Source organism: Thunnus albacares, chromosome 11, assembly GCF_914725855.1.
Source record: "Thunnus albacares chromosome 11, fThuAlb1.1, whole genome shotgun sequence".
NCBI lineage: Eukaryota > Metazoa > Chordata > Actinopteri > Scombriformes > Scombridae > Thunnus > Thunnus albacares.
This window is the reverse complement of record NC_058116.1, coordinates 27506577-27525043: the sequence shown is the minus strand read 5'-3', so window position 1 is coordinate 27525043 and position 18467 is coordinate 27506577. Positions and strand designations below refer to the sequence as shown.

Sequence of the window (18467 nt, the reverse complement as noted above, 5' to 3'; positions counted from 1 at the left end):
AATAAGAATAAGAATAAGAATAATAAAAACAAGACTAAAAGAAGCAAGTAAACATAATATAACAGTAAAACGATTAGATAAAATAACAAAGCATTAAAAACACTGCAAAAAGGATCAAAATTGAAGTACAGCTCTAAAATTGTATTAAAGGATTTACTAAACTAAATCAAAGAATTTAGCTAGTATGTTGTTTATAACAGAAAAGCCAAAGACTGCATTTCCATGGCAACAAATAGTTTTATTTGTAATACATTTTAATGTATGGTAATTTAGCATAGTACCAATTGTAACATGATAATTTTGAAAAACACAAGCAATTTGAGGTCTCTAGTTTTATAATGAAATGGAGAAAAAGAAGAGGAGAGGTGTGAAGTCTCATGTGTGTATGTCTTAATTAATAAAGGGGGAGCAGCTGTTGCTTTTGCTCCAGAGTGTGACTGCCTACAGGTTTCTGCCACAGGGTGCATATTAAAACATGAACATAGCTTCAGGATGTCTTTTCTTATTTTGATTTTGTGCCCAATGGACAGATGGCTGTCTTGATGCATCTTGTTTCTAGATTTCTGCAGCTTTACTGGAGAACAAGAGTTACAAAAAAATAAATGTAAAGATCGTTTGTGTTGATTCATCTAGAAGATTTCTTTTGAAAGACAGTTTATTCTCTGATCAAAATGTAGCTGAAAAGGATACAAACTACGCATTGGAAATATACAAAGCTTCAACACAGGTTTATCAGTTTAACAACTATGTGATTTAAAGGCTAAAGCTGGCAATTTTCTATATTTTTCTCACTGACAACAAATCTCGTGCTGAGCCAAACCAACAATGAATTGATCTACTCACAAGTAGGGATGTGCAGAGAGCCCATTATTTGTATTTGTATCTATATTTGTTGAGGCAGCAAAATTATTTGTATTTGTATTTGAATAAAAGTGGAAAGCTTAAAAATCCTGTTTTTGTTTTTAGTACACTTTTAATTTTAGAAAATTAAAGTGTTACAATAAGTGTTCATGAATAAACTACCTCATGAAGGAGGAGCACTTTGCATGTGTCAGTAGCTCAGCTTTATCTCTGGGAAACACCCCCAACTCCAGGAGTGATGTCCTAATTAGGAAATGTGCGTCACGTAACAGGTGGATGTGACTCCCCTCGTTGAGACCTGCTGATAGACGTAACAGCGGAGCTGAGGAGAGAGATTGAGATAGCGATGTAACCGACCTGCGTGCTGGTATTTGACATGTTTTTATTTCTTTTTTAATTCCCGAAAATAAATAATTTTTTAGGTAGGGGCCTAAAGTTTTTTGAGAAATTTACAGAACAATGCAGTACAAAGTCCAGAGGTTGTGATATGTAGCACAACAAGCTAGTAAAGCTGTTAACGGAATCGTGTTCCCGCACATGCTCAGTAGCATCTTCCTTACACAGAACTACTCTCCAGAGACCGAAAACACGATCGCTGTTATTAGTCTTTGAAACCAGTTACTGAACAAACTAATGTGACCATAATCTTTGGGGTGAAGGAACACATCGTCCATTGTAGCAGTGTGACTCACTGAAATGTTTTTTATGGTTTTTGGACAACAATGGAGGTCTACAGCACAGAAGAATAAGATATATCAGGCTTTGGATACACACACAATAATTGTAAGTGGATCAATTCATTGTTGGTTTGCCTCTGTATGAGATTTGTTGACAATAAAAATATAGAAAATCGCCATATTCTCTAAAATTCTGGAGGCACAATGTCAGACTTTTGATTGAACAATGCAAATTCTGCATTTTTTTTAAGTTAAGAAATAATACATACAACATAACTGATAGTTATGATTGGTATATTGCTAAATTAAATACACACATCTGCGGTGTATTTGAGTTTCATTTCATGTGCCATTACATGCATTTCATGTTCACTATGTGATTGATGCATGCTACAGTAGTAGACACACACCCATTAAACAACATCTGTAACATAAAGCAATGGTTCAAGTGGGCTTGAATTGCATTGTCTGAGTCGTTCTCTGCGGCAGTGCTATGGTGTAATTAGCAACAACAACAACAACAACAACAACAACAAAAAATCATTACCCTGCCTCACATTTATATGTACTTAGATTGTACTGAACCACGAGTTCTCGACTTGGCTCTTAAGAGGAGTGAAAGAATGAGTGGGAAAAAAAAAAGAACAGCATGTCTTCTTCAACACTTGGATCAGTTGCTTAGAGCTCAAACTAACAGTAAGGATAATGTGGCAGGAATAACAAGTAGGCGTGAGGGAAATAATCAGATGAAGCAAAGAGAGGATGCATTATTATTTATTTGTGAAGCTGAATTCACATCCTCTGTTATAATTTCTACAGTAGCGCTTTATCAGAATGACTTTATTCTGTGAGTGAAACAGTTTTACACAGATTTTTCTTAGAGACACTGGTGCAATAGAGATAATAGACTACACAGCCCATTATTATGTACATATATTTTAACGTTTTCTTTGGCGCCACTTCAACCATGGTTACCCTGTTGTTTCATTCCTGATATGGTCCCTCTGTTTCCCGCTACCATGAGCCACTTCAACTGTTCTCCTTGTGCCGCAGGCTCCGGCTGCAAGATGCGAACGTTGGACAGTGGAATTGGGACCATCCCCCTTCCTGAATCCTGTTCCTTCTTCTCCTCCATCCTGCACCTCCTCCCCAAATCCTCATCAACCCCAGAACAGTCCCTCAGTCCTCCCAGTATCCCCGGGTCCTCCAGCGAGGAGGTGTCTCCTTCCCCATTACCCCGATGGAGAATACCCTCCGGCTTTAAGGACAGCAGCCATGCAGGGGTGCCGAACTCCCTGTCCGACTCATCCATGACCCATATCCAGTCAGTGCCTTTCCCCACTGTGGCCTTCCTCCAGCCCATCCAACCCCAGTCTGAACCCATTGTGACCTCTGCCAGTGTGTGTGATACCCAGAGCAGGCTACCCAGAGCAACACAAGGTACAGTAAATCCACAAAAGCTCCAACAACAAGTGTAATGTTTGGACCTCAGCAGTAACAATGATGCCAGTAGGGTTTTCTTCTCTCAGTGCTGTGGACTCATCGGATCTCATGCAAGAACATTTTTATGTGCAACTTCTCTCACTCGTGTGAAGTTTGCTCAGTCAAGTGTCAGACGGCATTACACTCTCTTAACTGCACAAACTTGCCATAAATTGCTTGTTTCAACTTAATGAATACCACCTGTACATGAGTACGTGTACATTCATGAGATTTGATCATTAGAGGCCCCTAAATTGCCATATAATGCTACCTGTTCTGCTCCATTTGTGGGTAAATTTCATAAAAATGTTAACCAAGAGTGAAAAGAACTTCACACCGCAGCGATTGAAGTCCCGCTGTTGGAAATCACCAGACAAAAATGCAGTGTCACACACACTGTGTCTACGCAGGCTGCATAGTGAAAGCAGCACATTTGAAGAAGCTATAGTGCTCCGTCTGTCTTCCATGATGCGTTCAAGCACAGTATTGGGTGTAGGTCACCTGCGTTTCAGCAGCACTCAGAGCTCAACACACAATCACTGTAGTTACCTGCATAAAATGGAAGAAAATAGACTTGAAGCGCAAAAAAAAAACGCTTAGGTTGACACGTGTAGCGCGAGTGAAACACGAGCCGTCACACATCGATTAAAACAGAAGTGTATTTGTTCTATCAGACGCGTGTGCGACGACACCTTCTGAGTAGACAAGCTGTCATCGCACAGCTGTACTGTGACAGAAATACAAAAGGAATGATTAGACATTAGGCAAGTTAGATACTAAAAAACATGTCACTAAAGCAAAGCGGTTTATTACATAGATGTGAGACGGTCATAGGGAATGTGTTAGTCACCTAAATAGATGACTGAAAGCACTCTATTATGGTGATGAAGACCATGAGGTAGCAAATCTTAGAGGTTTTTTTACCTGCTATCCTGCCCTGTAAGATAAATATTTGCATGGGGCAAAACTTTAGTATAAATCTACTTTTTCCACAGCCCAAGTAGCAGACTTACTGTACGTTATATAAAGCAGACATCTATACCTTTGAAAATTCAACCCACTGCTGGAAAACAGGTAAACATGCTGTAAAATATTTTGAATTTCCTCCAAAGGTTTGCATAGGGAACACTATGTGACTGAGTCACAGAATAATGAGTGCTGAGGTCACAAAAGCGGTTAAACCTGCAACTACTGAATCATATGAGTTATCATGCCAAGATATGTCATTTTACATAAGGGTTTTGTTATTTACATACAGTATTTAAACTCATATTGTGGAGAAAGCCACAAAGTCTATATGTGACTGGAAAGAGAGGTCTGGACCACGTGTAACTTTCATTCATACCCAAAAGAATAAAAATAAACCAGATAAAATTTTTGAATGTTGTCTTTAACCAACAGTACGTGCCAGTTACGAACATCTTCATCAGAGTGGTTCTTGCATGAGGCCAGAGGACTTTCACGGTTGTAGTCCGATGCTAATACATGTTACACATTTGGATTCATACATTTTGTGGCCATGTTAGAGTTTCCAGTCAACAAAAGTTGCAGCTATTTTGTCAAACTTGTTTTTTGTTTTGGCTGTAGTTGGGAAGGAATCTGCATCCTATTGAAGACAGACATCAGTGACAGCACATAACCCGATATGTAGTTACGAGCTTCAGTCAGTATATCTATGAATTAATACACTAAAATACTTGTCGTTATACATGCAGACAGTATGAATGGACTTCAAGATGTGCTGAATGTTTCTGTATAAGAACAAGCTGTAAATCTTCTTAACGTCTGTCACTCCCACTTCCTTTCAACAACCAAATATCTAATGGAAATCCTGCTCGGATGATTTATTATTAATTTAACCGTACTAAGAGCACTTCAAAGGAGATGGAGATGCTACATTTTCACATTAGGAAATACATTTCATGGAGACTCGGCTCATGTCGTGTTTTCTCCATGTTCTCTGCTTTAGTTAGTACGAGGGTGCCAGAGACATTGCATGAATATATTTCTGTATGTATAACTATATGTGATAGATTCCTGAAAGCATCCGTGATCATGGTGTAGTATTACAACGACCAGAGCCTTCATCACTGCACTGATAGCTTTCATGCAGCAGACTCCTTGCAGACATGACCTGCTCAGAATGCTAATCACACAGACTCTGCCCAACAAAAACACTCATTTAAACTGTCGAGAGGAAAGATGTATTTTGTATGTTTGTATTTCATCTGCACACTTTCATAATGACTATAGGAGGGAGATGAACATACATTGAATAAGCTGGTTGCCCCCTTAAAGCAGCTGTGTCGTACTTGATTTACCTTATTATTTGAAATTGATTGACAATCTGATTTCATTCCAATTTTACTTGCTACTTATGTCTACAGGATCCACCTGTGTCGCATTCTGGCTGCTTCACAGCTCTGTTGCTGCTCTGCTCAGTGTTGCCAGATGGGACTGACAAAAAGTAGCCCAACCAAAGCCTAAAAAATGCCCAATCGTCATAAAAAGAGACCAATTTTAAACCTGCAGTGCAGAACTTTCACATATAAGTCAAGCCAGTTTTATTTATACAAGTTATCTCAGGGAACTTTTCATATAGAGCAGGTCTAGACTGTACTCTTTAATTTACAGAGACCCAACATTCCTCCATGAGCAGCCCTTTTGGCAACAGCAGCAAGGAAAAACTCCCCTTTAATAAGTAGAAACCTTGAACAGAACCAGACTCTAGGTGGGCGGCCATCTGCTTTGACTGGTTGGGTTGACTGAAAATCCTCAAATAAACTATTGTTATGTAGAAAGTCACACAATTGATGGGCAGCTGTTTTCTCAAGGATCTTAGAGAGAAATGGAAGATTAGATTTAGGTCTATAGTTGGCTAAAACGCTTGAATCAAGAGTAGGTTTAATTACAGCTACTTTAAAGGACTGTGGTACATAGCCTGTTACTAAAGACAGATTTATCATATTAAGTAAAGAGGTGCAAACTAAGGGTAAGACTTCCTTAAGCAGCCTAGTTGGGATGGGGTCTAAGAGACAGGTCCATGGTTTAGATGAAGAAATCGTTGAAGTTAGTTCAGGAAGGTCAGTTGGAGAAAAACAGTCCAAATATATATCAAGTTTTACAGCTTTTTCTAAGGTTACTGTGGATAAATCGGTGCCTGTTGAGGGCAGGACATGATGAATTTTGTCTCGAATAGTTAGAATTTTATCATTAAAGAAGCTCATGAAGTCGTTACTACCGAGAGCTATTGGAATACACGGATCAGTAGAGTTATGACTCTTTGTCAGCTTGGCCAAAGTGCTGAAAAGGAACCCAGGGCTGTTTTTATTCTCCTCTATTAATGATGAGTAATAGGCAGCTCTGGCATGACAGAGGGCCTCCCTATATGTTTTAAGACTATCCTGCCAGACTAAGCTAGACTAGATTCTTCTAGTTTGGTGGAACGCCAAATCTTTTCCAGTCAAGTGTTATTCACAGTGAGCCTGTAGCACTATCAACAAGATTATCAATTTGGGAGGAATTGAAGTTATCATAAGTAAATTAAATTAAATTTAGCTACAGCACTATCAGATAGACATCTAGTGAAGACAATGGTGTGTAATCCAGTAACAGGAATTCAAAAGTTTTTAAGTAATGATCTGATAAAATAGGATTTTGTGGCAAAACTATGAAATGTACAATTTTAATGCCGTATGTCAGAACAAGATCGAGGGTGTGATTAAAACAGTGAGTGGGTTTATTTACACCCTGAGAGAAGCCAATTGAGTCTAATAATGAAATCAACGCAGTGCTAAAACTATCATTATTGACATGCACATGAATATTGAAATCACCTGCTATAATTACTTTATCTGGACTAAGTTTTAGGAGGACGGTTCACTATAACAAATAGAATTGGCTGTAATGTTTTCCAGGTTGGGTGAGAAAGACTAAGAACAAGAACAAGGCTCATGAATGAGTTATAATTAAGTTTAGGTCTGAGGTTGATAATTAGGCTTGAAAATGGCTGCAAGGGAGTGGATTCATTTAGACTGATATATTCTTCATGACACAGCCAGGTTTCAGTAAAACAAAATAAATCAATATGATGATCTGAGATTAGATCATTTACTAATACGGCTTTAGATGATAGTGATCTAATGTTTAAGAGTCCACATTTAATTCTCTTATTTTGTTGTACTATTGCAGTAGTGGTGGTTAATTTTTATTAGATTTTTATGTATGACTCCTCTTCTGTTTACTTTAGATTTAATTGATTTAAGTGGTCTGGGGGCAGACACAGTCTCTATGTGGTTTTGGGTGGGTAACTGCTCTAATGGAAACGCAGAGAAGCGTGTAGGACTGCAGCTCTGCCTCCTGGTCTCAACTCTGGGTTGTCATGCTTTTGGTCTACTAATAAACTCAGCTATATTTCTAGATATGAGAGCATCTCTCTGATTAAGAGAAGTGTCCATGTTTGTTTAGTTTTCAGGCAACTTCCTGTATTATTAAGTCCCAAGTCAGATATAAGGGAGCTTTCAGAAAATCAGATTTTCCCAGTAGTAGTTGTGACTTGGATGTTGATGTGAACGATATTTACAAGTCAGAAACTCGTAATTCTGATATGACATGAATGCAGCATGCGCCGACTTAACTCACAATCTTCTCGGATAAGAGGAGGGGCCGATTTATTGGATTATAGCCAACCAAAATGGTGCAAAAAGTACTAAAATGATTTTAACCTGCACAATTAGACAAAAAGTAACCAAACACTGCCTTGTTGCCATTGATGTCCACTGGTACCGTTTCAGAAGTGGAGCGTCTGATCTTCAGCAGCCATATTTATAATAGTTTTGAGTTGTTTTGCTGACATTTGCCTCGTTTTACAAGCATATTGAATATGCATTTGGTAACAGTTTGTTACCTCTAACTTTCTTTGTGATCACTCATTTATAGCTGATCTCACAGAACAGCGGCTGTTGTTAACCTGCATTTTGTCAGATGACGTAGTGATTATAAAATAATGATTTTAGTTGCAGCAGCAGCTTGGTAATGACTGCTGGTTAACAGGTCATATTTATGAGCAATGATCAAATTTCACATGACTTATGTCAGAAACAGAAACAGAGAAATATGTGAATTAGAGCAACTTTATGGGTGAATCTGGCTGCATTAAAACAATGTGTGTGTTCACAGGAGGAGGCTGAGTGTCAAAACAAATAAATTAATTCAAAACTAATTTTAGTCAACTGTCAATAAATATATATTCAAATATATATATATATTGAATATATACATTCAAAAAGTGAATTTCAGAGATGTGAGCCATTCCGGGAAAAACAGACCTTGTGTGTAAAGATAGCAGAGTGGACAAAAGAGCCAGAACGTGATGCAGCCGGATGATGTGGACACTGCAGGTTAGAAATGCCTCCGGCCACAATGTAGTCCATCAAATGGGCCATGTTGTTGTGGTTGTAATGGGATTAGAGTTCTAATGGAAAAAATGTAATTTAAAATTTAATGATAATTTTACTGCCTGAAAAGAAAAAAAAACATTTGAAAAACAGTTCATCTTTGGGAAAGTGTCCAGAGTTAAGGCACCGATGCTCCGCTGGACACAGAGACAGTCCAGATTAATAACCTTGCGTCAGACTGAGTGCGTTTCTGGTTAAAGGTACAGTTCCAGTCAAATGTTTAGACACACCTCCCATTAAATCGAATGAGAAAATGTATCCAAACATTTGACTGGTTCTGTATATTTCATTGTTTGTATCCAAAGAGAATATATTTGGCTGTTTGATTTAAGAGCCCTAAACTGCAAACCTGGCAAACAGAACTCTGGCTTTATTTCAATTCAGTTGTCCCATTAAAGTCAGAATTATAAATTTGTCTTCTTTCAAGATGTCAGCGCCAGCCTCCTCGAGTGTCACTCAGATCTCCTGCCACTTTGAATTCAGAGTGATGGTCCTGCTCTCTTTGAAGATGTCAGATCTCAGTCTGTCAATGTCACTTTGTTCTCCAAACCCCTCTTCTTGACAAGAGATAGGATTAAGTCTGACTGCTGAGAAAACCTCGTCTGTGCTTTTTCCAGGTGGAATGGAACCAAAGAAGTTGACCTACATCAAAACAAAAACAAGAGCCGCCCAGAGCCAACAGAAAGAGCAGACGAGACTTCAGCTCGCAAACTGTAAGACACGATGAAACCGACGCCTTTAGGAAAACTTTAGGCTCAAAACATTGTCATGTTCTGCGCCCACTCATCATCAATCACAGTGTTTTTTTCCAGTCTCCACATTTTCATCTTTAAACTTTATTATTCAGCGTTTGACACGTAATTTCCTTCTTGCCAAGATATTGAAAAAAAAAAACTCTTCAAATTATGTTCAGGTTATCACCTCTGAGTGACTCAACTCATCTACTGAATGGCAGCAATTTCTAAAAGTCCTGATTTGAAGTGTTAATGTATCATTAAAACAGATGACTCTTCTCTCAAGAATTGCTTTGAAGCTCCAACCTTAAAAAATACAGAAGAACTACTGCATTCAATTCGGTTCATTCGCATTGCAACTTGAAAACTCTCTTACTGTTGGTGTCAGAGGGAGCTAAAAACAGGGTCACAGTTTGTTCTGTGGGTTAAAAACGACACCTTTAGTGAATCATTTGTTGCACTCTGAAGGGTTATATTTGCAAGGTAGAACCATTGTAGACTTCTTTTCAAAACTGTCACTGTAGCTGGAGGCAATAATATGAAGAAAAGTGCATCAATTTCACTTTATCACATTACCAACACCGTGAGTTGCAGTTTGCCTCAGAACTACACTTTTTGCTGTAAAACTCATTTCCATCCCCACTGAGCAGAAAGCAAGTTTAATGGTGGTGACTAAACACATGAGTAGCAAACATCATTTACATCTTACTACAGTACATTAACACTGGCATTTACCACGTGTGTGTGTGTGTGTGTGTGAGAGAGAGATCATAAGATATGCCTGTAGGTTAAAAAAAATACCCACAGTACAGACACACAGTCGTGTTTCCTTCACTTCAGAGGAAATTACTTACATTTAGAGCTGCAACGAGTAATTGGTTGGTTAGATCAACAGGAAATTAATTGGCAACTATTTTAATAATTGAATAATCAATTTAGTCAATATTTGGTGGTTTCAACTTCTCAAATGTGAGGATTTGATGGTTTTCTGTGTGATAATAAACAAAATTTCTTTTCATTTTGGACTGTCGGTTGGACAAAACAAGAAGTGTGAAGACATCACCTCGAAATTAAAATGAGCATTTTTCTCTATTTTCTGATGTTTTATAGACAAAACGATTAATCAAGACAATAATTGCCCTATTTACATTAATTTCTGACTTATCCTAACTAACATTCACACCTGAAAGCTGTGCTGCATTAAAACAATGCAAGGCGCTGCGTTGGCTGTTTAAGGTACTGGTGAGGCAATGAAATACGATCCAAAGAGTCCAGTCGGAGCTACAGATTAATGCGTTTAATGGCTCATCAGGCACCAAAACACTGCGCAGCAACTCTGGAGAGTTAACGCAGTGGCAACACTTTTATCTTTGGTCGCAAGGATCGCGAGGTACAACACAGCACTTTGCTGGATGACGTCGCTAAACGGTGCAGCAGAAGTTGAACCTGGTTCAACTTTTTTGGCAGACGACGCTGCGTTGTTTTTGCTGGAGCTCTTTGCACCTGCACACCTGCTGTGTCATCACACTGCCCCCATTCAAATGAATGAGAGGACTGCATCTAAACCTTAACCTTAAACCAAGTCACTCAGTATTAATGATTTATGTTATGGGGATTTGCTTTTTCCCAGAATGTAACTGTCTAAACACATTTATTTTCCCACAACATGAGTAATACTAGTACATAGGACTGCAACTAACAATTATTTACAGTATTGATTAATCTGTTGATTATTTTCTCAATTAGTCAATTGGTTGTTTGGTCCATAAAATGTCAGAAAATGGTGAAAAAACTCATCAATCACTGTTTCCCAAAGCCCAAGATGATGTCCTAAAATGTTTTGTTTTGTCCAGAACCCAAAGATATTTAGTTTACTGTCATAGAAAACTAAAGAAACCAGAAAAGATTCATATGTAAGAAGCTGGAATCAGAAAATTGACTCCAAATGATTAATCGATTATCAAAATAGCTGGCGATTAATTTAATATTTGGCAAGCAGTCGATTAATCGATTTATCATTGCAGCTCTACACGTACACTCACACATGTAAAATGTACATTGCTCTGTGTTGCCTTTGGGTCCGGTGGTTTTATTCAAACCTGCTTCTTAACAGAAATACACTCAAATACAAATGTATAACACTCTGTACAACCTTATAACATTTATAATATTCACAGTGACCATCTGTTGACTATGAATCAGATCTGGTGACGGTTTATGTGGGAAAGTGGTGTCAACATGCAGGGCAGCAGGTTTCTACTAATATCATCTCTGTCAAATCAAATCACAAATTGTTTATTTCTACTTGCAGTGAAACCACAAAACCCACACAGCTGAAATGGTTACATGTTGTTGTACTTACAACACTACTTAAATACAACTGAAATCACTATAAACTGTGATTTAATGTGCTCAACAGTCAGTGGAAAGAGCTGATGACTTTCCTTTGAATAAAACTGTATGTACAGCTTGTTGGGACACATATTGAGGAATCATTTTTGGGGGAAATACACACAAGCACATACAGTAAACATCACTTTATAAATGTTGCACTGCTGTATGTAAACCCATTCATAACAGCTAGTGTTACTTTAAGTGGGAGATTTTTCATTCTGGACACTGTTTGCATGGTATGCTGTTTTAGGATCTCACTCTGCTTTACATCTTCCATTTCAGAGTTTATAAGCTGAATGAGTCGACCTGAAGCGGGGAATCAAGCAATCAGCTGGCATTATCACTCAAACACCTGGAGGATCAAATCTACCCAAATCCTACAGTTTGGACACTGCGTCTGTTTATCAGGATGAAACGCTCAGAACTGGACAACAAGTGAGCTTGGCATTGTAGGCTTCCACCTGTGCTCGGTGTACTGTTGAGATACTGAGTATAGCTTTTCAGGTGTTGTAATGAACCTTCTGGCAGCCATTTTGGAGGTCTGCAGCTCTTTGGCGTCAGCGGTGAGCAGCTGGTTAAATTTCTAAATGTGAGTCAACAGAATTAACATTTTAACAAAATAATACATGATTTTGCCTTTGTCTGATATCACTCCCTCATTCACTCATTTACTACTCCCTATATAATAGACACGAAATAGTTTACTCTATAGTGAGCAGCAAATAGAGACTGGAGCATTGCATTTTGGGATTGTTAGCAGAGAGTATCGTACATGTCATGGATGCTACTTTTTTTGCTCCATCGTGGAATTTTTTAGGGCGCTATATTGTGGATTATTGTGGATATTATTACACAGACCATGGATGTATGAAGAGAACTGGATACAACGCCGCCACTCAGCCTTGCTGCCAGTTTTGCCCAGTGGTCACTTGCGGTATTGCAGCAAAAAAATCCTCTGCATTTTCCCCATAGACCACCATTATAAAAGAGACATCTATAAAACTGCTTATAAGGTAAATTATGACTCTTTCTGTTATAAAAATTTAATCCATGAAGGTTTTATATTTGTAAAACTTTCCTCGAGCCTAGAAAAGTGATTTTAAAATCTGTGACATCATCCCAGTGTAAAGCCAATGGGCCGAGCGGGAACTCGCAGGTTGGGGCCAGCGGGAGAAACACTACTGCGCATATTCAACAGTCCGCAGTCCCCTGAAGTAAACCTGGAAGCTAGAAATTTTTTTGGCTCATGCGCCAGGTGAGCAATTCTCATTGAACAGGCGCCATCTTTGAGTCTGCTATCCAGTTCTTATAATACATCCATGATTCAGACACTCACAAATAAAATGGTGCATGGTAAATGTAGTGCATTATATAGTAAAGGGATTTCGGACACGCAGCCTTTGTGTTTTGGTAATGTCAGGTTAGCTACTGTAGCACTATAGCTACCTGGAATCATCACAGTGTTCACACAGAAAGGGAAACTAATTTTTGCCAATATAATTGCTGGACAGTTTTTTAAAATTCACCCCCAAACAGCCACTTTACTGACTGTATAAACGTTAGCTGTAATTTAGCTAGCAACACATGCACTAACTGTGTGTGTTTGTGTTCAGCTCAGCCTCTGACTGAACTAAGAACTCACCAAAAACTCTCTTATTTTCCTCCATTTTCCTCTTGTCTCTTTACATTTATGAAGATGATTCATAAAGCCTGGGACACCTAAAAGTTTTGAACATTGACGTGAATTTGCGTCTAATCACGTATTTCAATCGATGCGTTCTGTCTGAACACACACTGTCTTATAAACACATCTGAGTTGCACACAAGCTAACGAATGTGGGCTCAGGTTCACCTAAAGTTAGCAGCCAGTAGCTACATTTTTACCATACTCGCTAACGAATGTGGAGAACAAAACAGAGCTAAAGACGAGACAGTTTCCAGCAGGGCTGCCAAGTCTCACACATTGACCGTGAGACTTTTCACATGCTCTCACACCATACATCTTTTTTTCTCATGCAGTGAAAAACAAATTCATAACTGATAACGCTGCAGCGTGAAAGGAGGACACTGACAGCGCACAGACAGACAAGACAGAGCAGCACAGCACAACAGCAGCACCATGCAGCAGCAAGTTATTCAGACCAGAAATATACACAAATCTATTATATTGTAACGTTTTCCCATGCATGCTGCTCATAGTAATCTCAGTCAATGGCTCTTCTGGCAACATCTCAGTGCCTCTCCCTCTCTCTCACACCGTGCACACGCAGACAGGAGACAGCATGAGTTACTATGGTTACAGGCATGCTCTGTGTCTCTGTTGCTCTGAAACTTTCTTGTGATTCCAGATAATAGGTTTTTAGGGTAGTTATGAGGCCGTTTCATTCATCCAAATTGTTTGTACTTTGTTGCAATTGTTGGACTTTGAAGATGGCCTTGTGAGTATTGAGAATAGCATCCTTGAGGTTTAACAATCCAAATCATATTGTGATGTGTTGTAAGGCTATTTCATTTATGTAAATTGTTTGTCTTTGATTGACCTTGAAGATGGCCCAGTTGCCTGCAACCTATTACCATTGCTTGTCTTGGCAAGAATTTTTTAAGATAGTTTTTTCTCTTTACAAATATGAAGTCTATGATTGGAAAAATATCTTATTATGACAAATTTTTCCTCCAAGTAGGATAAGTAAACACTATATGTGCATCGCTTTAAGAAACACTCTCCTTTTATCTCTGTTTTGGTCTCCACCGACTCCTAAGAAAGTTTTAGGTCTTAAGCTTGCTAGATGTTCAACTACATGAATCAGCCACTCGGTAACTTTGTCTGTCATTTGGTGTTTGCAATTAGCGTACAGCTGGTTTATTTTAGTGCTTTGGCTTTATGACCAAAACAATGAGCTAAAAGATGCTAAAAATCTCCAAAGACACCTGATTTGGGTGTTAAATATCTGTGATATCTGCGTTACTGCTCCTTTCACATTACAGTCATTTGATTCCATTTTAATATCCAAAATATTTTAAAGGCTTAAATTTTTTTTTAACCACAACCTGTTCTCCAGCAGACCTCCATGATGGCACCAGCTGTGATTACTATTAGACATTAATGAGGCAAATGTAAAACGTCCACCAAAACCCTGCAGAACAATGGTTAAGTAGCTCATTCATTTACATTTTCCAGCCAATGTATGAACATTTATAACATGTTTATGTGAAGATCTACTGTAATTCTGCGTTGGTGTGGATGCAAATCTAAACTATGTCAGTAATATATATTTTTTGAGCAGATGGAACCTGATAATCTCAAGATTACAAACTATGACTTCCATCCTGAATATATATCTTGTATATGTACAGCACTAACTACTGATTGCCGTTCATGAGCTCTACACACCTGACTGAGTAATGTGATTCTTTAAACTTTTTTATTGTCACAATGTTAATATCAACTTGCATGCAAACACCCTTGGGCTTATTCTATCCAGAAAAATGAATATAAATCTGATATTCATCATATGAAGGGTTTCATTTACAAGAAGTGAAAAATACTGATGTGTGAAACTTGCCATGACATATTTCACATAATCTGTCACCACTTTGCAAGCAAAGGTCTTGAAAAAAAAAGAATCCCTCGTGAGTCTGACTTTCACGCTTGCAATTATTTTAAAACAGGTGTCACATTTTAAAAGCAGTGTCATCTTGTAATGAAACTCTTCATATGTGAACTGCATTCTGTATTCTCTCTTTTTTTTTTTTTTTTAATGTTTTTTCCACAGTTATGACATCAAGACAAACCAGTGAGTTTTGCATGTAACTTTAGTTATAAAGCACCTAGTAGACACATAGTTGACATTGTTGTGCTAGCTCAGGGAAAAAAAAAAAATTATTGTCTCTGATAGATGCTGTGGATTTAAAGAGTAAACCTCAACGTTACTATGTGCAATCGTTTCATTGCAACCAGTGAACACACCAGATTTCACTGTAATGGTTTAAAGATATTACCTGAACTCAATATTTTCCTCTTGTCATTTTTTTTTGTCTGTACATTTAACTGTAATATATCGCATCATGGTTGCTCAGTTTCTCTCTCTATTATGTATGCTGTGTCCTTTCTAGTAACGTTTTTTGGTGTTATGAACGCATCCCGACATATTTTCACACTTTTTAGCTGCGATGTTTCCCCCTCACGCCCTTGTCAACGCGCCCTGCCTTTCATGTGTAGATATTTGCCAAAATGCATATTGCCAAACACTGCTCTGAGCTAAACACATATACAGAAAATGAATGCAACCGAATCTACATATCAGACTTGTCATGGTGACTATAGCCATATTCTTTTCAAACACCAGAGACAGTTTACAGTTTCACGTGATGTAGCATTAGTCATGTCATCTTATTTACCTCTTCTTTAAATCTTTGCTCACTCGCTACTGTACATGTATATGTTGAAGGTAATACTTGTAAAAAAAAAAAAAAAATAAAGATAAAAAATGCAGTGGTGTTCATGCCAATAGCAACACACAGGTCTAATAAATGAAATATGTAGCGTACAGGTGAGACAAGGGATCAGGGAACAGATTGGCTGTACTGATACGGGTAGATGGAGCATGGCGTCTGTGCTTTTAAAATGGCTCACATAATGAAGAGCATCACTCTCACAAGAGTATTGTATTTTTCTAACATTTACTCTAATGCCCTGTATTTGTACTCAGCACTGATGAGTGTAATTTACCATTTATTGCACATATTGTTACTCACTATTACAGTAATTCTCCTTCTAAATGTTTTTTTTTTCATAACCCAATAATAACAGTGATGTTCTCGTGTGACAGTCACCTTAGCAGTATTAACTGAGAATTGTATATTACTGATATTCTTTGTTTTATGTAAAAGAAGAAAGAAAAAATAAACTATTTCAGTACTTATACAACATTAAGGATATTGCAGCGTGTTTTTTTTTTCAATTTGACTGAATTGTTCTTGTGGTTAAAAGGTGTGATTGTTTTGCTAACAGGGGTGACAGGAGCTTGGTTTCCATTCGAATGTAACACAAATTTTAATTAAATTTCCAGAAAATCTGCAAAATAAAATTAAGACGAATGCATGTTTCCATCCGTTATGCAGATATTAGGAGTTGGGTCTTCGAGATAAACAGCTGATGGTGCTAAATTTCCAGTCGGGCCATTAAACCATTGCAGAAGAAGAAGTTGCAACAACTTGATGTAATTAAAAGAAAGAAAGTCAAACCTCAAACAGCAAAAATCAAGTTTGAATGTGAGTCGTGGATGTATTAAGAAAGTTGATAAGGTACCACCATTAAGTCTTGCCGGCAATTTTTCCCAGTGGCCACTTGTACTGCAGCAAAAAAATCCCCATAAAGTAAAATTATTTAAGAAGTAAAAGTATTTTTTCCATAGACAGGACATCTTGAGCTTCCAACAAGATAAATTTTTTATTAATTATAAGGGCTGAGTTTCTCAAAATCAAAGAGTTGATGGGAAGCAAAAATTTGAGTGGGTTGCAATTCTGACAAAGCACTTTTTTTTTAGAAGAAAGATTCTGTGAATAGTTTTGGGAAATGCACTGTGACAACATAGAAAACATGATGGAAATATGTTCTATATATCCTGTTTGTTTCATGTATTAATTTGAGGGCCATGACGAGACGCTACACTCGAAAACTTACTTTGTACAAGGGACACAAAGACAGTCCGAAACAGGGCCACTCATCGCTCCACTCAGATCTGATGTTTTCAAATGCGTACGTCTCTTCAGCGGATGCCTCAGTGGACGTTTAAGTTGCATACTTCATGTACGTCATAATCACTAAATCTGTTTCTTTAGTCGGTGTGTTTATCAACACACCGACTTCAATACATCTCAGCCAAGCATAAAAACGTTTCTTCAAATTTTCTGTGTCAACAGGTTTTTTAATGCACAAACTGAGTAAAAACAGGTGAATGGAAACATCTATTTTCCTCCCAGTTTGAGTATCCACTCCAGGCTCGGACCCAATCTCTTTGCTTGCCAGTATGAAAGATGGAAGCTCCTCAGAGACATTTCTGCAGGGACTCCAATTTGCTTCTCCAACTCTGTGACAACAACAAGGAAACAAAATAAACAATAGAGAGAATACCAACCACCATGTCTCTTGGAAGCAAACTCTTGCTCGGCTGCCAAACAGTGTTGTCTGATGAAAACCAGAGAGGGAAAATCATTAATAAACAACACTTATCATCGAAATGACAGCCATGTATTTCTGAAATCATACAGTGAGGCTTATGAAGCGCATGAATAGATTTCCTTCAGCGAGACTACAGCAAGTGCTCAATTATCAAACTTCAAATAATCACATGTGAGAGTACTCCAAAGAACCAACTCGTTGAAAGTTATTGGCTAAAAGTGAACAATAAGACTCATTAATCAAGTGACTCACTCCTGCTTACAGTGAAGTGTAAGAAACCAAAGAGCAGCTCTCAAATAATTACATGATTAATTACGTGTATGATCAGAGCTGGAACAGCCACACAAGGGTTTACCCTACATCTGCCATATTAGTCATTCTTCAGAAGAAAAAACAACTGCAATTTTAATTATTTTAAGTAATTTCATTTTTCTTTAATATCTCCGATAGCAATGATGGTGCCAAATAAGCAACAATCTAATATATTTAAACTCAAAAATGTATTTTGCTTCTTGTTACTTCAGGTGGGTGTTTGAGCTTCACTTCCTGTCCTCTTGAATGAGAAAGTGTGTCCAAACTTTTAACTGGTTCTGTATGTGCATGAGTTTCATATTCATTTTCTGAAAGAGGAAAGTTTCTCTGTGATCACCTTAAATCTGAGTTTAATATGTGTACAAACGAG

The 18467-nt window shown here is 37.9% G+C and overlaps 1 protein-coding gene and 1 long non-coding RNA gene across 3 annotated transcripts in view; one reads left to right on the top strand and one right to left on the bottom strand.

Moving 5' to 3' along the window:
- Positions 1 to 12574, top strand: part of LOC122992653 (nck-associated protein 5-like) — a 94459-nt gene extending 81885 nt beyond the window's left edge. For both annotated transcript variants that reach the window (XM_044366514.1, XM_044366515.1), the window contains exons 12-14: positions 2592 to 2978; positions 9094 to 9189; positions 11887 to 12574. In XM_044366514.1, coding sequence (XP_044222449.1) covers positions 2592 to 2978; positions 9094 to 9189; positions 11887 to 11888 — 485 coding nt within the window. In that variant the 3' untranslated portion in view covers positions 11889 to 12574. The remainder of the gene's footprint in view (positions 1 to 2591; positions 2979 to 9093; positions 9190 to 11886) is intronic.
- On the bottom strand, positions 4800 to 16522 carry LOC122992654. The gene is made up of 3 exons (XR_006406094.1): positions 13489 to 16522; positions 5933 to 5937; positions 4800 to 4811 (listed from the first exon to the last, which is right to left on the bottom strand). It is a non-coding gene; the product is annotated as an uncharacterized LOC122992654 (long non-coding RNA).
- Positions 16523 to 18467: the final 1945 nt, after the last annotated feature.